Genomic DNA, 26,713 nt, shown 5'->3' on the forward strand with positions numbered 1-26,713 from the left:
ACCTAAGAGAATTTGTCATCTGACAAATTCCATGAAGTTGAATCACCATGCATACTAATTTCCTGATATTTTTCTCAAGAGTTAATATTAATGGAGGAGGGAAGACATTAAAAAGGACAATGCTTGAACCTCCCTGAGAGCTGTCCAGAGTTTGGGATTATGGACATTGTTGAAAATGCCCTCTTTGATTTGCAGGAAACAACAAATGTTTAACTGGTAGTAGAATATAAGTGAAGGGTTTTTACTTCCTCCTAAATTAATGTAACTATGAAGATCCAGAATGTCATTACAAGGTATTGAGTATAAATGTGGTCACACCTGAAGAGTTTTTTCTAAGACAGTGGGTTAAGTGACTTGCCCAAGGTCACACAGCTAGGTAAAAGAAGTTTTAACATGTAAACAATGTATGATAGTACAATATGTGTGATCCCTTTGTGAGGTATGAACCTAATTAATGGTTGAGTCAAAAAGGGAACTGCTGTGACTGACTACAAGCTAACTCCATCTCTATAGATTTAAAATAGAGAGCTAGAATAATTTTAAGCAGTTTGTCTGTTCTGAGTTCATTGGTTTGAGAATTAAATCTAGAAGTAGAAGAACCAGGTCCTTGAAAAGGACTCACTTTAATTCCAAAGGACTCATGATTTTAAAAAAAAGTTATCTACATAAAGAGAACTTTTTTGTGTGTTTTATTTTGCAACATGACTAATAAAGAAAAATGTTTTGCATGACTTTGTATATATATATAAAATTACCCTCTTAAGGGGGAGGGGGAAATGGGAAAGAGGGAGAGAATTTGGTACTCGAAATTTAAAAAACTGAATGTTGGAAATTGTATTTGGGAAATATTTAAAGATACAAACAAACATTTTAAAGGGAGTTACTTTTTCTTGAAATGGGAGGATTTTTCTCCCACTCACCAGTGACTCAACCATGTCATCCAAGAGACTCAGCCAGTAGGAGACATACTGAGAGCAAATAGATACAGCCAGGTGTCAAGGAAGGAGGCAGCTTCAAGGACCCTGACCCTTCAGGCTGTGTCCTGGAGAAAGAGCTTCTATTACCAGGATTTGTTAGTTACCCTTGTGCCTCATGTGTTCCCTACATGTACACCTCACTACAATTGTACTTTAGGTTTGTGCCTAATCTCACAAATGAAATGTTATTTGTGGGAAAGAGTAAACTCTGTATATGAGGGGAAATATTTTTTACAATTGTTGTTCTTGGTATGTATTCAAGTAAATGCCTTTACTAAGAATTAATTTAGTCTATTATTGTCTTTGGGTGTGGGGAGGGCTTTGGTGATAGTTTATGGAAAGAACTCCTTTGTGAGTTCAGGAGTTAAAGTGTTAGAAATATAACTCCATACAATTAAGTTATTCCTCAAATCCAAGATAGCAGCCTCAATCTAATTAACTGTGTGTTAAAAGTGTGTGTTCATGGCTCATTCAACTCTCTTTCTCTTGATTTTATGTAAATAACTCTACAATCCAAATCTCTACCCCCAACCTCACAAGTTAGGCATTTCTGATTTCCTGTCAAGATACCTCTGTCTCAATACCTCAAAGTCAATATGTACAAAATTGAACTCTTGGTTTTTCTTTGAAAACTTGCCCCATCCTCTAGCTTTTCTGTTTCTGTTGATAGTGACTATTGTCTAAAGACCGAGGATACTCTCTCCTTCCTTCCTTAGAGTGTTCAGTTCCTGACTCTCCTCCCCAACTCCTGCTCTCATGACAAAGGATGACTTCAACATATGTATTGATATATTATCCTCCCAATTCCTTTTACTACTTTCCTTCAGTTTACTAATTTCCCATGACCTGATCCTCTCTAACCTCACCAAACCTGAATAAAGATATAGTCATGTCTAGGGTCTTGCTATCCGTTCTCTGGAAGGCCTGCTCCATAATTAATCATTTTTTTCATCTTAAACCTGTTACTTAGAAACTAATATGTTATGTGCCTTATAGTTATTAATACATGTTTGGTGGTAATGAGGGGTTTCTCTTGACTTGATCTCAGTGCATGAGCAGACATCTCCCAAGATTGTTGTAACTTTCTTGCCAAACACTTTGTTCCATAAGCATAAACAGTATTAAAATTGAATTACCCAAAGTGTTAGCATGTTGATAATTAATCCCATCAAGCTATCTACCTTAAATCCAAGTAAAATGCATTATCTTTGGTTGCGCATTAATATTTAGAAATAAGCATTTAATGTCCCCTCCATGTGACTTACTTGAATATCATCCTCAGCATCCTTCATTTTGTCAGTGTACTCACACACTTTTGAAATTTTTCGGCCTAGTGTAAAGTCAGTGTTCTGTGATTTTATAGTAGTCTTCAGGAGAGAGATGAGCTCAATCCATTGTTGGAAAATAACTTCCTGTTTACATGAGGGGGTGCAGAGTTGAAGATAGTAGGTACGTCCACTCACCAACTTTACTTTGAGGCACATTTTTGGAACATCATGAACAGAAATTTGCACAAACTGCAAAGGTAGAACCCTGCAAACAAACTCAAAAGTGATATGATCTGGAAACTTAATAATACTTGACATTTGTATAATCCTTTATACTTTTCATTTTCAAAAATCATCCCTGTTGATTTTTTCTACATTACTTTAATTTCCCCTTTCACCTTATCTGAAGAACCATTCCTATTAACAAAGATTTAAAAAGAAGAAAAGTTCAGCCAAACTAACCAACATATCAGACTGATCATATATGCAGCATTCCCCAAGTATTCCATCTCTGCAAAGAGGGAAAAATAAGTATATCTTCTCAACTCTTCTCTGGGGCCAGGCTTGGTCCTTTACAAAGTGCTTTTATTCCCTGATCTGTTACAATCCTTTGAGGAAAGTAGGACTAATATTCTTATCCCAATGTAATGATGAGAAAGAGAAAGCAACTTGAGATTACCTTAAAGTCACACAACAAAAGTTAGTGATCAAATCATATTAGCACTGAGATCTCCTGATTTTTGTCTATTTCTACTCAGATTTATACATAGATTTTATTTACATACCTACTAGAGAAATATTGTATATTAACACATATATGTTTTCATTTGGAATCCTCAATTTTAACTGTCTACTGATTGCCAAATTATCTTGGGTCTTTGCCTTTGCATTGACTGCCCATCCTCCTCCCTCTGTATTTCTGGCTCTTAGAATTCATGGTTTCCTTCAAGAATCAACTGCCACTTCTGCCAAAACTTCAGTTGCTTCTACCTTCCTATCCAAGATTATCTTGAATCTTCATTGTATGTCTTTCATATACATGCAAAAGAATATATATATATATCCATATACACACCATTTGTTTGCCATTAAAATATAAGTTCCATTAGAGCAGGGACTATTTTACTGTTGTCTTTGTATCACTTAGCACAGTATCTAAAATACATAGTAGGTGCTTAATAAAGGATTAAGTGATTAATTTATGGGGAAAAGAAGAAAAAAGGAAGGAAGGGTATAGATTTTATTGGTCTTGACCTCAAAAATCTTATAGTCTTTTTTTTTTAGGTTTTTGCAAGGCAATAGGTTTAAGTGGCTTGCCCAAGGCCACACAGCTAGGTAATTATTAAGTGTCTGAGGCTGGATTTGAACTCAGGTACTCCTGACTCCAGGGCCAGTGCTCTATCCACTGTGCCACCTTAGCCACCCTGAAATCTTATAGTCTTAGTGAGATTCCAAGAAACATTCACTAGAAACTTTTGTTGTTGTTGTTCATCCTTTCTGAAGAAGACTAAAGACATCAACAGGATAATATCTTCACTTACAAGTGAATTAAATTTAAGTGAGGCATAAACTTGCAGAGTCATCAACCTCATTCCTCCAGAGGCATTGGAGTACAGTGGTAAGACATAGGTCAGGGAGACTGGTGATGGCCCCAGGTGCAAGGGGAGATCATAATCTTCCCTAAATATCACTTTGTCTAAAGCAATATCCATTCAATAATTAAAAACTCAATAAAAACAAGGGAAAAGATGAACTGGTTTGCCTTCATGAAAGAATCATTGTGGGAAGGGAAAACCCAAGAACTTTCAAAAATCAATACAGAGGGGTGGCTAGGTGGCACAGTGGATAGAGCACTGTCCCTGGAGTCAGGAGTACCTGAGTTCAAATCCAGCCTCAGACACTTAATAATTACCTAGCTGTGTGGCCTTGGGCAAGCCACTTAACCCCATTGCCTTGCAAAAAAAAAAAACTAAAAAAAAATCAATACACAGAATGATGTACTGTCCCTTTAGGACACATTATACATTCATAAGACCAATACTGTCCCCAAAAGGGACAGAAAAAAATATTTTTATTTAAAAGAATTATATCAACTGTTAAAGGATGTACGATACTACTGCTGTTATAGTTAAACACTCTGGTGCCCAAAAGGAACAGGAAAAGAACTTTGACTTAAGTATGTTAATATAAATGAAGAAACTATAGCTTTTAGATGAAATTTGAACAATTTTGGACAGAAAATAAACTATCACTTAAATATAATGATGGATTATTTTAGTGTATTCAATTTGGTGAGTTAGAGGGAAAGAAAAAATATTAACTAAAAAATATGAGTATGAAGAAATAGTTTATGGGTTGATAGACCATGTTAAACCCTTGGGAACTTCAGGCAATTGTTCTTTACTTGCATATAACTATATTTTGACTAAGGAGGGTAAAAAAAGATAAATCATATAGACATTTGAAGACCCCAATATCAACAACAATAGCTATTTATAAATATCTCATTTGATCATTACAACTACCTTTCAAGGTAGGTGCTGTAATTACTTTCAATTTATAGTTGAGGGACCTAATGTAAATACAAGGTCAAATGACTTGTTTAAGGTCACACAGCAAATATCCGAGGCAAAACTAGTTATTAAAAAAAGAGGACTAATAGAACAAAACTTTAAAATTCATATCAGACTGAATAATGATTGAAAAAAGTCAGTGAGAAACTACAGTGACATCTTCTATCCCAATAGGAGAGGGGGCTTTCTCTAGCAAAGTGAATATCAGAATAACCAGAGACATATGACCAGAGGTCACAAGAGTGGAAGCTTGCCCTGGGAAAGACTAAAGTCAAGTCAAAAAACTCCAAGTTGAGGGCCTTGAAAATCTTAGGGAGTGGCAGTAACCAGCAACCAATATTGTATTTACCAATGTAGTAACACTGTGCAGGCTCTCAAGGATTCTAAAGTCCCTCATGACTTTTATATTCCTAGTATTCTAGATATCAAAGATCTAAGGACACTGACCTTGGATTCAAGAGAATAGGAGTTTGAATCTAGCCTCAGACACTTGACAATTATTAGTTGTGTGACCTTGGAGCAAGTCACTTACCACTGATTGGTATCCATGATCATTTCCAGTCCTTCTGATTCATATCTGGCCAACTCATCCAAATGGCTCTGGAGGAGAAAGTGGGACTGGTGATTTAACATAACACTCCCTCACTCAAATCCATTTCATGTACATGTCATGTTATCAACTCCCTGATGTCATAGTTTTCTTTGAGAACAAGGATAAATATCATCATCATCATCATCATCAGGGCCATTCATTCCAACCAGAAATGTCGCAGGGTCATAGAACCTGGTCCTTGACACAAGGCCCCAATTCAAGAACTAAAGCTAGGGAAGTGAATGAATCAAAGAAAATGCCAACAAGTATAAAAAATTATTACAACTCTAATTCCAAAACAACTGTAGGCAAAAACTCAAAAGGAAAATGGATTTTCCACAATCACATAAATATAAAGAAATAAAGCATGATTAAAAAAACTACAACTTAAAATTAAAAGCTGAGGAAAGAACTAGGAAGAGAACAAGAAGAAGAAAATAAATTTAATATAAGAAATGGACTCTGAAAACTAGATTTAAGCAAACAAATTAATTGTTCCATGAAATAGCAAGAGAATGAAATAAAAATGGAAACAAAAGAAGTAAATGTTAAGATATCATATTAAAAATTGACCTGGAAAATAGTTTAAGGAGGGATATTTTAAGAAGTATCATATTACCTGAAAAATCACAATGTAAAGAAAATCCATGATACTCTATTTCAAGAAATCATAAATGAAAAGTGCCTCAGTCTGTTGGGCTCATAGGGAAGAAATAGAAGGGAGTGATCATTTTCTGAAAAGAACCCCAAAGGGAGAAGTCCCAGAAATATCAGCCAAAATCCAGAACTCCCAAATCAAAGAAAAAGATAATGCAAACACTCAAAAAGAAGCAGTTAAATACCAAGAACTGCAAAAGTCAGTATTATAAAATACCTGACAACTTCTACAAAAAAAAAAAATCAAGATCTTGGAATACAATGTTTCAGAAAGCAAAATACAACCAAAAATAACCTAATCTACAAAAGTGCTTATGATCCTGTGGAAGAGAAATGGACTTTCAGATAGTTCTAGTAAAAGACTAGAGATAAGTCTTTGAAATATTAACACAAGAGTTCAGAGAAAAACCTAAAAAAGGTAAATTTACTTGAACAATTGGAAAGAGCTATATCATGATGATGTAAATGCTAACATTCTAATATAAGAAGACTGTCATTTAGAAACCATACTATCTTTTTTAAAGATTTTATTTGAGTTTTACAATTTTTCCCCCCAATCTTACTTCCCTCCCCCACCCCCCCACCCCCCAGAAAGCAATCTGTCAGTCTTTACTTTGTTTCCATGTTGTACATTGATCCAAATTGAGTGTGATGAGAGAGAAATCATATCCTTAAGGAAGAAACAAAAAGTATAAGAGATAACAAGATAAGACAATAAGCTAACCAGTTTTTTCCCCTAAATTAAAGTGAATAGTCCTTGAACTTTGTTCAAACTCCAAGGTTCTTTATCTGGATACAGATGGTATTCTCCATTGCAGACAGCCCCAAATTGTCCCTGGTTTTTGCACTGATGGAATAAGCAAGTCCATCATTCCCATGTTGCTGTTAGGGTGTACAGTGTTTTTCTGGTTCTGCTCATCTCACTCAGCATCAGTTCATGCAAATCCCTCCAGGCTTCCCTGAATTCCCATCCCTTCTGGTTTCTAATAGAACAATAGTGTTCCATGACATACATATACCATAGTTTGTTAAGTCATTCCCCAAATGAAGTACATTTACTTGATTTCCAATTCTTTGCCACCACAAACAGGGCTGCTATGAATATTTTTTTTTTAGGTTTTTTACAAGGCAAATGGGGTTAAGTGGCTTGCCCAAGGCCACACAGCTAGGTAATTATTAAGTGTCTGAGACCGGATTTGACTCCAAGGCTGGTGCTTTATCCACTATGCCACCTAGCCTCCCCTGCTATGAATATTTTTGTACAAGTGATGTTTTTACCCTTTTTCATAATCTATTCAGAGTATAGATCCAGTAGTGGTATTGCTAGATTAAGGGGTATGGATACCTTTGTTGCCCTTTGAGTGTAATTCCAAATTTCTCTCCAGAAAGCTTGGATGAGTTCATAGCTCCACCAACAGTGTAATAGTGTCCCAGATTTCCCACAACCCTTCCAGCAATGATCATTATCCTTTCTGGTTATATAGTCTGAGAAGTGTGAGGTGGTACCTCAGAGAAGCTTTAATTTGACTAACAGTTTTCCTAATATTGAACCAACCCTGCATTCCTGGGATGAATCCTACTTGATCATAATGTATTATCCCAGTGATAACTTATTGTAATCATTTTGCTAAGGTTTTAGTTAATATTTTTGCATCTATATTCATCAGGGAGAGAGATCTATAATTTTCTTTCTCTGTTTTAACTCCTCCTGGTTTAGGTATCAGCACCATATTAATGGAAACCTTACTATCTTTTAAGGAATATTGAAGGAATTAATAACAAAAATTGATATTCTGAAGGTGAATTGGTTTTCTTCTGAGTATTTGAAGAGGGGAAAAGGAGGAATACAGAAATGTAGAAAGAAGTAAAGAGATGATTAGCAATAATGATACCCCTTCAAAAAAAAAGAATCATTGCAGAAGGGGTATCATTATTGCTAATCATATTACCTGAAAAATCAGATAAGCAGGACTGTTTTGAAATATCTAAATTTTTTAAGCTAACACTATAACATGGAGAGTCATAGTTTTAAATAAACTTCTCTTTTGTTATCAGAAATGCTCTGTTGTTTTTAGAATAGAAATTAAAAGATGATCAATTTCATTGACAAAATTTGGTGTTTGTTTTTGTTCAACCTTCTTTTTGGAAGAGGACCCATGACAACAGCAATGTGATGTCTCAACTTGCAAGTGGCAGAGTTATGTAGGTATTAGCCTCACTCTCTCCTCCAGAGGCATTGGAGTCCAGTGGCAAGAAATAGGTCAGGGAGACTGATGATGGTCTCAGATGCAGTGGGAGGGAGACCATGCCCTTTTTAAGTTAAGATTCTCCCCAGATCTCAGTTGTCTAAAGCAATGCCATTTGATACTTAAAGGCTAGGTAAGATCTAAGGCAAAAGATGGCGTAGTTTGTCTTCACAAAAGAATGAATCTGGAAGGGGAAGACCCTCAAAGCTTTCAGGTCAGAACAGAAATAATTGCTATTTATACAATCAGTAAACCATCAAAAAAATCCCAAAATGAGCAAGTGAATCAGTGAAAGCTGGTGATTTCAGTTTAAAGGCATAGTCAAGAACCAACATCTGAATTCCAATGGGCTTCATTTACAGCCTGATTTTTCAGAGCTATATATCAAGAAATCATAAATGAAAAATACATGAAATTAGTTAATTGTCCTAATTTTTAAAAAAATGATCAAGTATATAGGGAAGAAAAAAATATTTAACCCCCAAACCTCAAGTTTGGTGAAGTATAAGCAATCAAAATTTATTATTTCTTTGAACTGAGCATCCTCATGTAAAGGTATGATTCCTGAAGGAGAAGGAGTGAAAGGTACCTGGAGGTTTTTAAGTCTTTGCAGATAAGGGAAACTAGGAAAGGAGCCTGATGTAGGAGTCTGGTAGTGATAAGAATATGTGGTGAAGACAGGGCTGGGTGGAAAATATGCATTAGAGTGATAGAGTCAGTCATCTGACAGAAGGTCTTTTCAAATTCCTGATTTGTAAGTGAGAGAATAGATTCCATTGCTGAGAGCTCCAATGACAGGCAATGATTTTGGCAACCATCTGAAACTGGATAGAAATGAAGTTTTCCATAAGTGCCCATTGCTCTTTGTTGACACCTCTAGCTTGATTAGGGAAAAAAACAAAAGGGAAGACAACTTTTGCAGATACTTTGTATCCTAGAGAGCTGGCTAGACTTTGTTTTGTCTGTGATTTTTTTTAAAGAGTAAAAAGGAGTTATGTTGCTATGATCTCTGTTCTTGCAAATCAGCATCTGGATAAGTTGAATAACAGCCTAGGCTGACCTTTAAACTTAAGTTAGCCAATCTGATGAGCTTTGCAGTTTTCTGGATTCAAGGTCACTGTGATTCACATTAGAGGAAACTTTTTAAAATGCCCTTTTAAGAGGATTTAAGAGGGAAGAGTCTGCAAATGCTAACTTTGAGTATAGACAAGGAATTGTCCCACTGAAGAGTGATGAGGACCAAAGGCAAGCAATAAGCAGAGAAATAGTTTCATGTAGCAATATAATTAATAGATTAATTACATCAATATAATACATATAATCAATACAACACAATATAATAGATCAATTACACAATGAATCAATTATATCAAGTCTGAAATTTAGGACCTTAAGTCCTAAACTGTGAGTTTCCTAAGCATGCATCTTTTCCAACCTTATATGCTTCCCTACCAGGTATCTGTGTGTGTCCATTCTCCCCCCATTTACAAAAGAACACTGCCAAAGTTTATGTGTAGAATTATAATGTGTTTTATTATGCTTGCATTTGCTTTAAGTAGAGTATAATGTATTTTATTATGCTTGCAGCTGTTTGAATATAAAAGCATCTGTAGTGAGTTATTTTACCTTTATTCCTAAATAAGTATAAATTTTTAAGAGCAAAAATTGTATTATAAGTAGTTGGATATGTAAATAGAAATGCTTTGTTGGATGCTTAAGAACTAAATTGGTAAGTAGGAGTGAATAACCTCAATAGAATTATCCTTTGACACCAAGAGAATTTTAATATAACCATGTAGCACTGATTTACCTCTGCCTAGATCTGCCAAAGTGAAAGCAAGTTGGAGTGAATGAACCAACCTAGAGAGAGCGAGAAAAATGATAGTAGGTGTCCATATTATATAGTCCATGAGATGAAGAATTGACATTGGTGGAATCCATGTAAAAAGGTCCCATTTCAATCACCCTACATACTTTGTTATATTTGTGAGGGTAGCGACCATGCCATTGCTATTACAAAAGTATAAACAATCATAATGCCAATCAAGTTCACTAGCTTTGGAAGAATGTAAAAAAAGACCAATTCTTAGAACAGAGTCAAAATAATTAGGAAATGTTTGTCTGTGATAGAGTCTAGCAGCCTGTATGCATCACTTGTAGCAGCAATACTGAAGAAGAATGTTTCTATGTATATAGACAGTCAGACTTTGAATGAAACAACCTAAGTAGACAAGTATTCCATACCAGGATTTCAAAATGTATTTATTATTTAATAATATTTATTCGCTGGAATAAAGTTAAGTAGCCAATAGGCCTAAGTGTTATACTCAGGCAGAGTATAAGTTCCAACGATGAGAAAGAAAAGGAGAAAATACTTGCATCTGCTCACCTGGAATTTACCAGTTTAAGTGAATGTCCTAAAGCATTATGGAGGCACCTGGATATTTCCAAAGACTGACTATACTTGTTATTCTTTGCTGCTACCTCTCTTTTGAGAAGGAAAACCAGAGGAGAAAATGAGCTTTGTAGCAACTTTGTATCTTGGTTAGCTGGTTAATTTTTTTGTTTTTGTTTTCTTGCTTAAAGAGTAAACCTGGGGGCGGAGCCAAGATGGCCACAAGAAGGGATCGAGTCTTAGGAGCTCTCTGATAAAACTCATAAACTAAGGACTCTAACTAAACTTTCGAGAGACAGAACCCACAAAGGGACCCAGTGAGGCAGTTCTACTCAAGGTAACCTGGAAAAGAGCAGAAAGGCTCTGCTCCCCCAGGTTGGAGGGGCAACCCGCCGGAGGGGTGGGGCCCGCCAGAGCAAAAGAACTTCAGCCTCCTGGAGGCAGCCCCAGGGCGCTGGGAGCCTCAGCTCACAGCAGTGGGGGAGTCTCCTGAGCTGCACCCCGGGGAGCACCGGGCACAAAGTGGGGGAACAGCTGGGGACTTCTGCAAGAGCGAGCAGGTGGAGCCCAGCCCTCAGGGCACACAGCCAGCAGCCTGGTCTTTCTGCAGCCCGGATTCAGAAACAGAAGCAGGCAGAGCCCCTAAGCAGTAGCCCCCAGGGCATGAGCCCATTGAGCTGAGGGAGGGGAATGAAGAGAGACTGCAGAGCTCTATCCTCTGCCCCTGGAACAGGACTCTGGGGCTCTGAACACATTCAGATCCTGATCACAGTCTAGACCCCCCCATAGAACAACAGGGCCCCCCCCCACCTCAGCCCCGCGGCAGAGGGGGGCGTGCATATGGTCATTCACAGACCAGGAGGGAGGACAGAGCCTCACACACTGAGACCCTTGTGGGAATGTCCCAAAAGCTCAGGAAGCACCCCAAAACCAGGCTTAGGCTGGGAAAATGAGCAAGCAAAGAAACAAGAGGAAGACCATTGAGAAATATTTTGCAAATGAGCCCAAGAAGGATCAAAACACTCAGTCTGAAGGTGAGGAAGCACAAGCTCCTGCATCTAAAGATTCAAAGAAAAACAGAAATTGGTTTCAGGCTATGACAGAGCTCAAAAAAGACTTTGAAAATCAAATGAGGGAGTTGGAAGAAAAACTGGGAAAAGAAAGGAGAGAGATGCAGGAAAAACATGAAAATGAAGCCAAAAGCTTAGTCAAGGAAATCCAAAAACTGCTGAAGAAAATAGCATGCTAAAAACCAGCTTAGGTCAAATGGATAAAACAGTTCAAAAAGTTATTGAGGAGAAGAATGCTTTAAAAAGCAAAATTGGCCAGATGGAAAAAGAGATAAGAAAACTCTCTGAGGAGAATAAATCCTTCAGACAAAGAATAGAATTCAGGGAGATTGATGAATTTACCAGAAACCAGGAATCAATACTTCAAAACCAAAAAAATGAAAAATTAGAAGAAAATGTGAAATATCTCATTGAAAAAACAACTGATATGGAAAACAGACTTAGGAAAGATAATTTAAAAATTATTGGAATACCTGAAAGTCATGATCAGGAAAAGAGCCTTGACATCATTTTCAAAGAATTACTACAAGAAAATTGCCCTGATATTCTAAAAGCAGAGGGTAAAATAGAAATGGAGAGAATCCACCGATCCCCCCAAGAAAGAGATCCCAAAAATCCAACCCCCAGGAATATTATAGCCAAGTTCCAGAACTCCCAAGTCAAAGAGAAAATATTACAAGCAGCCAGAAGGACACAGTTCGAATTTTGTGGAGGACTTAGTAGCAATTACATTGGAAGCTCGTAGGGCTTGGAATGCAATATACTGGAAGGCAAAAGAGCTTAGAATGCAGCCAAGAATGAACTACCCAGCAAGGCTGAATGTCCTCTTCCAGGGAAAAAGATGGACTTTCAATGAACCAGGGGAATTTCAAATGTTCCTTTTGGAATGGCCAGAGCTGAACAGAAGGTTTGATCTTCAGATACAGGACTCAGATGAAGCATGGAGATTGGAGGAGAGGGGGGAAATATTGGAGAGGGGGACTTAATGAGGATGAACTGCATGTATAGAGAAATGATACTGATAATATTCATATGAACCTTCTCAGTTAATAGAGCAGGTAGAGAGCTTTTATAGTTGAAGCACAGGAGAAAGCTGAATTCAAAGATAAAATATGGTGTAAAAATGGAGTCAATAGGAAAAAAAGGGAAATGGAATGGGAGAAAGAAAAAAGAGAGGGGGAATAGTCCAAGCTATTTCACATAATAAGATTTTTTTATTACAATGAGTTATTGCAATGATAAGGAAGGGGGGAACCAAGGAGGAATGAGGGAAGCTTTGCTCTCATCAGAGATGGCTAGGAGAGGAAACAGCAAATATACTCAATGGGGTATAGACATCTGGAGTAAGAAGAAAAGGTGGGGGACAGGGAGAAGGGGGGGATGTGAATGAAGGAGGAGAGGATGGACCATGGTGGGAGAGTGGTCAGATATAATGCATTTTCTTTTTTACTTCTTGCAAGGGGCTGGGATTGGATGGCCTCTCTGGGACCATAGGGCCAGGTGGATGCTGGGCCTAAAGGGTGGTATGGGGGCTCAGGGCTTCTTGGCCCCAGGACCAGGGATCTGTCTGCTGTGCCACTCAGTGACCTTACAGCAGAGTCAGAGTGAAAGGAAAGAGAAAATATAGTACATGGTAGTAGAGAAATAAGAAAGTAGGGATTTGCGATCAGCAATGGAAATGGTGGAAAAATATGGAAGTAACTTTTGTGATGGACTTACCATAAAGAATGCAATCCACCCATGACAGAGTTGTTGGTGTTGGAACAAAGACTGAAGCACATTTTTTGTTATTATTATTTGGGGGAGGGTGCAGGGCAAGTGGGGCTGGGTGGCCTGCCTGGGGACACATAGCAGGGTGATCATTGGGTGTCTGGGGCCGGATTCAGATCCAGGTGCTCCTGGCTCAAGGGCCAATACTCTGTCTGCCACCCAGCCACCTCTACTATTATTACTATTTTATTTTATTTTGGGTCTTTTTTTTTCTTCTTCTTGGTTTTTGCAGGGCAATGGGGATGGGGTGGCTTGCATGTCACATGGCTGGGTGATTATTGGGTTTGCGAGTCTGGATATGGACTTGGGTGCTCGTGGCTCCAGGGCTGGTGCTTGGTCCATTGCGCCACCTGGCCATACCTACAATTATTACTATTATTTTTTTAATTTTATATTTTTTTCTCTCCCCTTTACTTTTTTCGCCCAAGCAAGTCTATCTATATTCATGGGGGAGGGGTCTTTTGTTTACTTGTAAACAAGAATATTTTATTAATGTAAAAAAACATTTGTACAAAATGAGAATAAAAATAAATTTAACTAAAAAAAAAAGAGTAAACCTGTTTATAGAGTTAATCATTGTCTTTGAAAAGACTATGGAAGGACATGAGAAAGGATTGATGGAAGTATTGAATCAACCAGGAAAAAAAATTATCTAAAGCAGGAATGTCCAATTTTTTTAGCTCCTTTGACCTTATATTACCCAACAAAAACCCCCTCAAGAGCCACATACCGAATACAGTTCTCATTCATGAATACAATGCACTGAACACAACAAAAAAAGCATGCAACAGGCCCTTTGAATGGGCTCAGAAGACCTGACCAGCAAGTTAGTTATACCTGGACTAATGTTTTCCCATTGACAACTGTCAGTTCTATAGATCCTCTGTTTAAGTATGTGGGTCATATCTCTGTAAGGTATAAGCACTCTTTCAAAGAAGGTAGAAACACTCTGGTATTGTAACAATTATTTTTGCTACCATTGCTAAACCATTGAATGACTTCACTTGTGCATATTAAGATTAAAGTGACTCTGAAGCAGGAGACCAAGAAATGAAAAGTTATTTCAAAATCCACAGAATCCTCTGGAGACTGACAAATGGATAGAAGTGAGCAAGTTTTCTTACTTTTTTCAAATTCACTTTTAGTATTCAAATTTTATCTTTTCCCTACCCCCTTCTCCAATTCATTTAAGAAGGCCAAAAAAAAGTCCATTACAAATATATATATGTAGTCATGCAAAACAAATTTCCACATTAACTACATTCTATCAACCCAACAACAAAAAAGTAAAGAATTTCTCTATCTGAAGATGGATAGTATGTTTCATTACTAGTCTTTTTTGAAATTATTTTGGTCATTATGGTTAATTAGAATTCCTAAATCTTTCATAGTTGATTGTCTTTATTGCTTTAGCAGCTGCTATTATATAGTTTTCTGATTCTGTACATTTCACTTTCTATCAGTTCATACAAATCTACCCAGGCTTTTCTAAAATGATTCCCTTTCTTCATTACTTACAATACAAAAATATTCCATCACATACCATAATTTGTTCATATAGGATGGTTTGTTCATCCATTCCCAAATTGATAGGCATATCTCTTCAGTTTCCAATGCTTTAACACCACAGAAAGAACAACTATAAATATTTTTGTACATGTGGGTCCTCTTTTTCCTCTTTCTTAACTTTCTTTGGACCTAATAGGGATATTACTGGATCATAGGGTATGCAGAGTTTTCCAAAAAAATCTTAATATCTATAGAGATAATTTTCAACATTCATTTTTGTAAGATTTTCTCCCTCCTTCCCTTCCTTCTCCCATCCTCAAGATAGCAATAAATCTGATACAGGTTATAAATGCACAATCATGTTACACAGATTTCCATATTAATCTTGTTGTGAAAGAAAAATCAGAACAAAAGGGAAAACCATGAGAAATAAAAACAAAAGTAAAAAATAATATGTTTTGATCTGCATTAAGACTCCATAATTTTTCCTCTGGAGGTAAATGGAATTTTTCACTATAAGTTTTTTAGAATTGTCTTTGATTAATTGTATTGATCTTTGATCTTTGTATTGCTGAGAATAGCTAAGTCTATCATATCATGTCATATCATAGTTGATTATCACACAATGGTGCTGTTACAGTGTACAATATTCTCCTGGTTCTGCTCACTTGACTCAATCAGTTCATGTAGGTCTTTTCAGGTTTTTCTGAAATCCACCTGCTCATTATTTCTTTTTCTTTTTTTTTAAGGTTTTATGCAAGGCAAATGGGGTTAAATGGCTTGCCCAAGGCCACACAGCTAGGTAATTATTAAGTGTCTAAGAGTGGATTTGAACCCAGGTACTCTTGACTCCAGGGCTGGTGCTTTATCCACTGCGCCACTTAGCTGCCCTTGCTCATTATTTCTTACAGAACAATAGTATGCTATTTCATTCAAATACCACAACCTGTTCAGCTATGTCCCAATTGATGGATGTCCCTTCAATATCCAATTCTTTGCCATCACAAAAAGAGTTATATGCACAGTTTAATAGTTTTTTGGGCACAGTTCCAAATTGCTTTCCAGAATAGTTGGACTAATTGAGAAATACACTGACAGTCCTAATGGACTATTTTCCCGTAGCAGTTTTCATTTCCTTTTTTTGACAACTTATACAACCTAATGTGTGTATGGTACCTCAGAGTTGTTTTAATTTGAATTTCTCTAATCAACAGTGATTTTATTTTTCATATTTCATGTTATTTTTCATATTTATAATAAATACATTCATATTATTTCATATTATTCTTATTTTCATATTATTTCATATTATTAATTCATATATGATTTCAAATTATTCCTATTATATTTTCAGAGAAAGATTTCTTTCTCTGAAAATTACTTTTATATCCTTTATCCATTAATCAATTTAAGAATGGCTCTTAAGGGCAGCTAGGTGAAGTAGTGGATAAAGCATCAGGCTTGGAGTCAGGAGTACCTGGGTTCAAATCCGGTCTCAGACATTTAATAATTACCTAGCCTTGGGCCTTGGGCAAGCCGCTTAACCCCATTTGCCTTGCAAAAACCTAAAAAAAAAAAAAAAAAAAAGAAAAAAGAACGGCTCTTAAGTCTTATAAATTTGACTTCATTCCCTAAACATATTAGAAGTGAGATCTTTGTCAGAGAAACTTGCTATTAAGATTTTCCCCCAATTTCCTGCTTTTCTTCTAGTTTTCACTTTATTATTTTTGTTTGTGTAAGACATTTTAATTTTACATTATCAAATTTGTACTTTTTACCTCTTATGATTTTCTCTATCTCCAGTTTGGTCATAAGCTTCATCTCTGTCCATAAATTTATGATGATTTCTTCCCCATTCCATTAATTTCCTTGTATCATTTATTATGTCTTAATCATGTTACATATTTTGAGCTTATCTTGATATATTGGTGTGAGATGTCAATCTAGATGTAGTTTTTCCACACTCCTTTTCAGTTTTCCCAGTAATTTTTGTCTGTGTATTCTTTGGATTTATTGAACATTAAGTCACTGTGTCCCATTTGCTTTCATATATTGTATAGCTAATATGTTCCACTGATCAACCACTCAGTTTCTTAGTCAGCCCCAAATTGTTTTGGTGATTACAGTTGTTTTTTTTTAGGGTTTTTTTTTTTTGCAAGGCAAATGGGGTTAAGTGGCTTGCCCAAGGCCACACAGCTAGGTAATTATTAAGTGTCTGAGACTGGATTTGAACCCAGGTACTCCTGACTCCAGGGCCGGTGCTCTATCCACTGCGCCATCTAGCTGCCCCTGTGATTACAGTTTTTGAAGTATATTTTGAAATATGGTACTCTTTAGGTCTTTTCTTTCCTTTTTTTCTCCCCCCATTCATTCCCTTGATATTCTTGACTTTTTGTTCCTTTAGAAGAATATTGCTATTCCCCCCCTTCTATAAAGTATTGTTCAGTAGGTTTGACTGGTATGGCACTGAATATGTAAATTAATTTGGAAAGTATTACATTTTTAAAAATTATATTGGCTTGGCGCACCCAAGAGCAATTCATATTTTCCAGTTATTTAGATCTGCCTTTATTTGTGTGAAAACTGTTTTGTAACTATAGTCATATAGTTCCCATGTATGTCTTTGCAGGTAGATTCCCAAGTATTTTATACTTTCTATAGGTTTTTAAAATGAAATTTTGTTTTTTTATGTGTTCCCAACGTATTTTGTTATTGATATACAGAAATGCAGATGATTTATATTTGTTTATTTTATACCTTGTAACTTTGCTGAAGTCATTATTTCTATTAGTTTTTTAGTTGAATTTCTAGGGTTTTCTAAGTAAGTCATTATATTATCTCTAAAAAATAAATTTATATCTTTGTGCTTATTTTTTATTTTCTTTTTCTTGTTTTATTACTATATCATTGCTAAAGCAATTCTTATTCTTCCCATATTATACTAGAAATATATAGAAATGCTATAGCAATAGAACAAGAATTGCTATAGCATTTCTATATATTTCTAGTATAATATGGGATTGTAATGTGATAATGGACATATCCTTATTTTACTTTTGATCTTATTAGAAAAACTTCTAGCTTTCCCTCATTATATACATATTGATTACAACTTATTTTAAGAAAAGCTCCATTTCCTATGTTCTCTAGAATTGTTTTTAAAAGAATAAGTATTATATTTTATCAAAAGCTTTTTTCTGCACCTATTGAAATAATATTATTATATTTATAGTTTCTCAAATATTGAATAATCCCTACATTCCTGAAATAAATCCAGCTTGGCCATATCTTTATTAATATTTAAAAATTTTGCTTCGGTACTCATTTAGGAAATGGGTCTGTAGTTCATTGCTCTATTTTAACTAGTTTTAGGTATCAATACTTCATCTTATAATATGAATTTGGTAGGATTCTTTCTTTACCTTTTTCCCCAAAACAACCATTTATATAGTATTGGAATTAATTGTTCTTTAATGGTTTGATATATTCTCTTGTAATACCATCTGGTCCTGGGATTTATTCCTCTGGGAATTCATATATGGATTGTTCAATTTATATTTTTGCAAATATTCATCTATTTCATTTAGCTTGTCAGTTTCATTCTAATATAATTGAATGAATTAATTCCTAATAATGACTTTTATTCTTTCTTGGTTATAAATTTATCTTTTTTCATTTTTGATATTGGTAATTTGATTTTATTTCTAAATTAAAATTACCTACTTGCTTAATTTCATTTTTTCCAAATAAGTCCTAATTTTATTTGTTCATCTTTCAGTTGAACTTTCAGTTTTGTTCATATTGTCTTTGATTTCTATAATTTCTATTTTAGTATTTAATTGGATATTTCTTATTTGGTAATTTCCTAATTTTTGTAGTTGCATGTTCAATTTGTTGGTCTACTCTTTTTTTTCCTTCATTGATGAGTTTAGAATTAGAAATTTCTCCCTAGTTATTGCTTTGTCTATTATCTCACAAATTTTGATATGTTAATTGTTTCATTTTTTTGATTCCACTCATTCTTTAAGATTAAGTTAATTCAGTTTCAAATTTTTAATCTTTACTTACAAGAACCCTTTATTAAATGCAGTTTTTTGTTTCCTTTTTTGCATTATGGTCAGTAAAAAAAAAAAGATGTATTTAACATTTCCACTTTTCTGCATTATTTTTAAGGCTTTTATTCCCTAAATACCTGAACTTTGCAACCTTGTAAAATAAAAATCTTAAGCTTTTCCAACTCCAGGTTAATCTGTGAATTTTTTACTTCAAAAGAACTCTCATCTTTATGACGACACCACCAATTTCTCAATCATTCTGTTTCATTAAAGGTCTATTTTCCTCCCTCTAGAATTAGAGTTTTGTTGGGTAGATTATTTTTAATTGTAAACCAGTATCTTTTGCTTTATGTAATAACATATACCAAGATCTCCATTTCTTTACATTGGTAGATGTTAAATCTCATATAATCCTGATTGCAACTCTAAACTCTTTCTGACAGCTTTCAGTATTTTCTCCATGACCTGGGAGCTCTGGAATTTGGCTATTAGTGGGAGCTTTCACTTTGGGAGCTCTTTCAGGATGTGATTAGTGGATTCTTTCCATTTCTAATTTGTCCTCTGATTATGTGATGTCTGAGCAGTTTTCCTTTTTTACTTTCTTCAGTAACATGATCCTGACCTGTGCTTTAGGAATGTCATTTTGGTGGCTTGGAGGATGGATTGAGGTGGGGAGACCCTCCAAGCAGGCCATCCCATCAATGGGATATTACAATAATCCAGGCATGAAGTGATGAGGATCTACAGAGTGCCAGCAGTATTATCAAAGGAGAGAAGGGGAGGAGGGAGAGATAGTGAACATGACTCTGAGGTTGCAAACCTAAGAAGTGGGAGGATGGTGCTGCCCTCTCCAGTAATAGGGAAGGTAGAAAGAAAAAAAGGTTTGGGGAAAATATAGTGAATTTTATTTTGGATATGTCAAGTTTAAGCTGTTGGGATGTTATCAGTTATTTGTTATTGTTATCGGTGCTTTTCAGTTATCATCCTCTCATTCCATTTTTTTCTCTGGAGTTTTATTCAACCACACCCTGTTACAACAATTGGTTTATTTTTTTTTTTTAGCTTAAGAGGAAAAATGTTGTCCTTCAGATTCTTACAATTCCCTTCTCTGCTGTTTTATGTAGTTTATAACAGATGGAAAAACTAAGCAAGAAAATAATCCCAAGAACTCTGCTCCTCCAGATAAGAAAATTCCTAACATTCATGCAGAGATTTGACTCTCTGCCCTAATTTAAATTTCTGTTTATCTCTAGCTAACTCCTGGATTTCTTTATGTTTAAAGCAAAAATCAAGATAATGCAAGAAGTGTTTAGGTAAAAGAAGTGAATAGAGTATATTGCAATATTTGTTATTAGACAGACACTTGGAGAAAAAGCAGAGCATTCTTCAGATTTTTGAAGAGGCAGTAGTTTGCCCCAATCTTTTGTTTAGATGCCTTTCAGGACTTGAAAGCTCTCCTTAATCTCTCCCTTCTCAACAATAGTTCAGGCCTCCTTTCTCTCTCTCCCTTCCATTTGTCTATTGTCCTGGTGTCACAGATTCTGGCTCCTATCATTAAGTTCTTTTTTTTTTTTTAGGTTTTTGCAAGGCAAACAGGGTTAAGTGGCTTGCCCAAGACCACACAGCTAGGTAATTATTAAGTGTCTGAGACTGGATTTGAACCCAGGTACTCCTGACTCCAAGGCCAGTGCTTTATCCACTGCCACCTAGCCAACCCTATCATTAAGTTCTGGACAGGTCAAGGATGATCTTTCTCCTCTGCTCTTGAAACCTTCACTCCTTCCTCTTATTCTGTCTTTCAGATTGCATGTGTACCTTTCAGAACTCTTAGGCACGACTCAAGACCTCCTTCTGCTTCCAAGGCAGTCTCCAAATGGTTCTCAGGACTCAGAGTTCCTCTGAATACAAATCCCAACAAGTTAGGCAGTTTTCAAATTCATATTATGTGCAAATTCCTATTTTGTATTATCTAGTATGTACAAAGTTGCAAATGTGGACAGATAACGATTCTGACCATTCCTTAACTGGATATTACTTGATGATGAGAGACTTCGCCTTATATTGTCAGCCAGGAAACAGAAACTTGGGTGCAGATACCCTCTCCGAAGGGTCAGGTGATACTGAAGTGATGATAATAGTAAGTCAATGACATTCCTTAAAACATACATTTTTCATATATATATATATATATATATATATATATATATATATATATATGTACACACACACAAAGTATATACCAGCCCCTGTGCCAATCACTAAGAATATAAAGGCAAAAAAAGATCTCATCAAGGAGTAGACAATTGGGAAGATGGCATGGAAACCACTAAGTTCAAACAAGTTACGGAGAGAGTAGACAAATTATGTAAAAGGGAAGGGCATTGGCAGGTGAGAGATCTATAAAGGTCTCCTGAAGAAGATGAACTTTGGGCAGAGAATTGAAGGAAGACAGAGGCTAAGAGGTGGAGGTGAGGGAGTAGAACATAGAACATTCCAGGAACTGGAGATAGCCTGTGCAAAGGCATGAAGGACGAGAGAGGATATGTAATATATAATGAATTACAAATAGGTCAGCAGAGTTGGAAGGTAGATGGAGGGTAGTAAAGTGAAATGAGACTGCAAAGGTACAAAGATTTTAATTCCCAACAGAGGAGTTTATAATTGATCCTGAAGGTAATAGAAAACTCATGGACTGGGAGAGGGTGGGAGGAGGGTGATATGATCAGACCTCCAATTTAGAAAAATCGCTTTGGCAGCTAAATAGATAATGAACCAGATTTCAGAGAGACAAGATGTAGAGAAACCTATTGTTCAGTCTAGTCAGACTATTTGTGATTTGGACAGTATGGATCCATAGGTTTTTCTTGGCACATATTGAAGTGGTTTATCATTTACTTCTGATTCTTTTACAGATGTTGAAACTGAGGCCAGCAGAGGTTAAGTGACTTGCCCAGGGTCACATAGTATGTGTTTACAACTGACTTGGAACTTGTATCTTCCTGATTCCAGGTGTGACACTCTTATCAACTGAGCCACCTAGCTGCCTCTGAGACCAGGTATAGGCAATTGTATTAGTACAGATGAGAAATGAAGAGAGAAAATTATATTTTAACGCTGTCACAATCAGGAGACTGAATTCCAAGAAAATGCCAGTACATTGACACTTCCATTAAATAGCATTAGAGCAGTGTAAATATAAACATTATTTTATTGAGCTACCCTTCTTTACATGTTATCCATTGGTGACCCAGGTATCTGATGATTAATGAGGTACTAGGAGAGATGATACAAGACAAGAAACAATATTAAAGGACTCGAATTCCCATCTTGAGATCTCTTTTGAGACAGTGGCAAGGGTTAGACCTGTGAAACAGAGTACCCAACTGGACATATTCAAAGATGGGAATAAGAGACAGCAGAAAGAGAAACATTTAATTACACACATTGTTAAGTCAGATCACACAACTGATGTCAGTGGTTCTCTGACCGCATGCACTTTTGTTTTATGCCTCCAACCCCAACTCCTTCAGACAGATTTATAGTGATATATGAATATTAAGCTGAGAGAGGGAAAAGAGTTTCATAACTTTGGCAGCATCTTCGACTCTTTTTTGTCTTTCATTCCCATATGAAATGATTCTTCAGATCTTGCCAAGTCTTCTTCTACAAAGTATTTTGCATTGCTTCCCTTTCCTTCCACTCCTAGGGACATCACCATAATCTAGTATCTCTTTGCCTCACCCCTAGACCACTGTCATACTCTTAAGAGTTGGGTCTTCTCATCTCTTATTGAATTCTTACTTCATGTGATTTTTATAGACTTGCTGGCTGATTCAACCTGCTGAGTCCCCTGTTCCCTGCTTGATCTCCAGTCCCTGGGAGAAGGGTGAAGAGGAGAAGTGGGGGAAGACTTCCATCTTGAGATATGCTTTTCATTTGCTGCACATCTCCTACCTATTATTGATCTTTCCAAGGAAGAGGAAAAGCATGGAGCAGCATTCATCTTATGCTAATCTCTAGCCTCAAGGAGGAAAGAGAGGAAGGGAGGACCTTCCATTTTGTTGTGCACCTTCTATATGTTGCATATGTCTCCTGCCCATTTTCTAGGCCCCATGGGATTGTAAAGTGGAAAAGTGGATCCTTTACTTTAACACTCTGCACATATCCTCCCTGATCTGTATCCTCCTGTGGGGAGAGAAGAAACACCATTCCATCCTACTGGTAGCTGAGATGTGGAGAGGTTGCCATATCATGTTTCCAGCCAGATTTCCTGCCTTGGAGAAGGAAAGTTATCACCATTCCTTCTGCTCCAAGTCCATTCCCCCTCACCTGATTTGCCTAAGGTTCTGAAATAACTCCATGCTTTTATCACAAAACTAATCTAAAATTTTCACTTATTTATGAACTCTTATTTGATCATACCTTCCTCATCCCAGTAAGTCACATCATTTATTTAAAAAAAATTTTCTTTTTTAGGTTTTTGCAAGGCAAATGGGGTTAAGTGGCTTGCCCAAGGACATACAACTACGTAATTATTAAGTGTGAGACCGGATTTGAACCCAGGTACTCCTGACTCCAGGGCCAGTGCTTTATCCACTGCACCACCTAGCTGCCCCTAAATCACATCATTTAAATCCCATTCCTTAAACCTGAATACCAAATTTCTTATTCTCCCATTCCCTTCAATTCTTCCACCTCCAAGTCCAAGCCAGTTATTACCCATCTCTTTCACTGTGCCTCGTGGAATGCCTGCTTATAGGCAATAAATTTGCCTTCATCCTGAATCTTTTCCTTTTTCACTTTTTCCATTGTCTGTTTCTCACTGAGAACTGTCTCTTTCCTACTGATATAGCCTTCCTGCCCACCCCTTCCAGCTCTGACTGAAATTTCACTTATTCTCCTTTATTTACTAGTTGAAGTGAAGGAATTGGAATCCTCCTTGGTCCTCATCATCACTTCCAGATTCTCCCCATCATCATTACTCTGTAGTCTTTACTTTGAGATCCATATAGTGTACAATCATAGTCCTTCAGAAAACATCCTTTCTTTAATTCTGTACCTGACTTTCAATCTTTTCTCTTCTCTGATTCTTGCTTTTATGCTAGGTTATCTCAACATTTATATTGATGCTCCATCAAATACTCTAATTTCTCAGTTCCTCAATCTGCTCATTTCCTGTGTCCTATTCTTAGTCACACACAAAGATACCTTTGAAATAGCCATCACACAGAAATGCAATACTCTTCATGTTCATGAGTACTAAAATTCCTATATTTTATCCCAGTCTATTAGCTTTCCACCTTAATCTCTGCTTTGTCCACACTGTGACTTCCATTCTTGAAAGCTTTAGTCTCTCCCTGGGTCATCACCCTTACATTAATCCCACTTTTCCTCATCTTGATCCTTTAGTTAATTAGTTCAACTCTACATTGTCCTTTTCTCTTGAGATTTTGCTAAGCCTAAGGCTTGAATCACTTCTACAATCCATTGCCTACTCATGTGCTGCTAAACAAAACTAGAAAATCATGAAACCTTGCTGACTGGGTCCACTACAGATTTATGTTAAAGAACTTCAACTGTGTCCTCAATGCTGCTAGGCAATTCTCTTATACCTCTCTAATTCACTATCCTGCTACTTACCATAGTGGCCCTTCTACTCTTTTTCATAACTCTTCAAACCTCTTTTTCCCTAAACGCTCAACTGAGAACCTTGTCTCATATTTTCTGAAAAAAAATTGAGGTCTTTCACTGAGAGATTAATCTTTTTTTTCCTTCTGATCCTTCTGCCTCTATCTCTTCTCTCACAAAAAGATGTGAAGAAAAAAGGATAACCACCAACCCAAAGAGTTGGCCCTTCCCTTTGCCAGAGCTAACCCCTCTAACTGGCACAAGTGATCTTCATTCCATTGTTTCCTCCAGCAAGTTGCTACCTCTGTTAAAATTTTTTTTTTACCTATGGCTTTTGTTTTTGTTTTTGCAAGGCAAATGTGATTAAGCAGCTTGCCCCAGGCCACACAGCTAGGTAATTAGTAAGTGTCTCAGGTACTCCTGACTCCAGGGCCGGTGCTCTATCCACTGCGCCACCTAGCTGCCCCTCCCCACTATATTTTTAATCTTTCCTTGTCTACTGGCTCTTTTTCTTCTGTCTATAAACATAATCATTTTTCTTCAGTTTTTCAAAAAACATTCAATCCTTCTATCTCCCTGTCATCTCATATCTCTTCTGCCTTTTGTGACTAAACTTGAGAAGGATGTCTATAAGTGCCTCCACTTAATATTCTTCCACTCTCTTAAACTCCCTCCAGTCGTTCAAATGAAATTATTCTCTCCAGAGTTATAAATGATCTGTTAGTTGCCAAATCCAATGACCTTTGCACAATCCCTATCCTGTTTTTTTTTTTTTTTAGGTTTTTGCAAGGCAAATGGGGTTAAGTGGCTTGCCCAAGGCCACACAGCTAGGTAATTATTATTAAGTGTCTGAGTCCGGATTTGAACTCAGGTACTCCTGACTTCAGGGCAGGTGCTCTATCCACTGAGCCACCTAGCCGCCCATCCCTATCCTTCTTGACCTTTCTTCAAGCCCACTGTCAAGGTGTTAAAACCCTCTTCCCTTTAATACCCTCTTCTCTTTAAATTTTTGGGATACCACTTTCTCCTAGTTCTCTTTCTACCTAAGCATTCTTTCTCAGTCTCCTTAGCTGGATCCTCATCCAGGTCATGCCCAAGTCATGTCCCATAAGGGGGACTCTGTTATTTCACTTGATGATCTCAGCAGTTCCTATGAATTCAATGATCATCTCTATGCTACTTCTCCAGTCCTAATCTCTCTACTGACCTCCAATTTTGTATGTCTGACTGCTTATTAAATTCCACAGATTGGATGTCCAGTAGACATTTTAAACTCCAGTATACTTCTTAAGTCCAAATCTGAAATCATGGTCCCCCCCAAAAAAAAGCCACTTTCCTGTAGAAAGTACCATTACCCTCCCAGTCATTGAGAACTGCAACCTAGATGTCATCTTCAACTCCTCACTATCTATCTCTTACTCCCCCATGTCCAATCTGTTGCCAAGACTTGTCAATTTTACCCTTTTAACTCTTTTCAAATATGTCCCTTTAATAATGCTACAACCCTGGTTCAGGCTCTCATTTCCTCATGAATGAACTATTGCTATAGTCTCCTGGTTGATCTGTCTGCCATAAGTCTCTCCTTAGTCCAATACATCTTCCATTCACAAGTGACTTCAGGTTGAACCGCAATCTCACACATTCCCCCCCAAAAAACTCCAGTGACTCCCTTTAGCATCACCTTTAGGTTCAAACACAAAATCCTCTGTTTGATTGTACACAGTAACAGAACATTGCATGAAGATCAGCTATGATAGACTTAACTCTTCTGAGCAATAGTGATCCAAGACAGTTCCAAAAGACTTGTAATGAAAAATGCTGTGTGTATATATATATATATATATATATACATACATGTATATATATATATATATATATAATTTAGATAAAGAACTATGGAGTGTGAATGTAGATTGAAGCACTATTTTCACTTTTTAAAATTTGTTTTTTGTGTTTTTTTTAATTTGTTCTGG

General features: G+C 36.5%; 1 protein-coding gene across 7 annotated transcripts in view; it reads right to left on the reverse strand.

The window, feature by feature from the left end:
* Positions 1–26,713, reverse strand: part of GARIN2 (golgi associated RAB2 interactor family member 2) — a 64,557-nt gene that overhangs the window by 13,302 nt on the left and 24,542 nt on the right. For all 7 annotated transcript variants that reach the window (XM_074236093.1, XM_074236087.1, XM_074236091.1 and 4 more), the window contains one exon: positions 2,243–2,510. In XM_074236093.1, the coding sequence (XP_074092194.1) occupies positions 2,243–2,510 (268 nt within the window). The remainder of the gene's footprint in view (positions 1–2,242; positions 2,511–26,713) is intronic.

The sequence above is a fragment of the Macrotis lagotis genome, chromosome 4 (assembly GCF_037893015.1).
Source record: "Macrotis lagotis isolate mMagLag1 chromosome 4, bilby.v1.9.chrom.fasta, whole genome shotgun sequence".
NCBI lineage: Eukaryota > Metazoa > Chordata > Mammalia > Peramelemorphia > Peramelidae > Macrotis > Macrotis lagotis.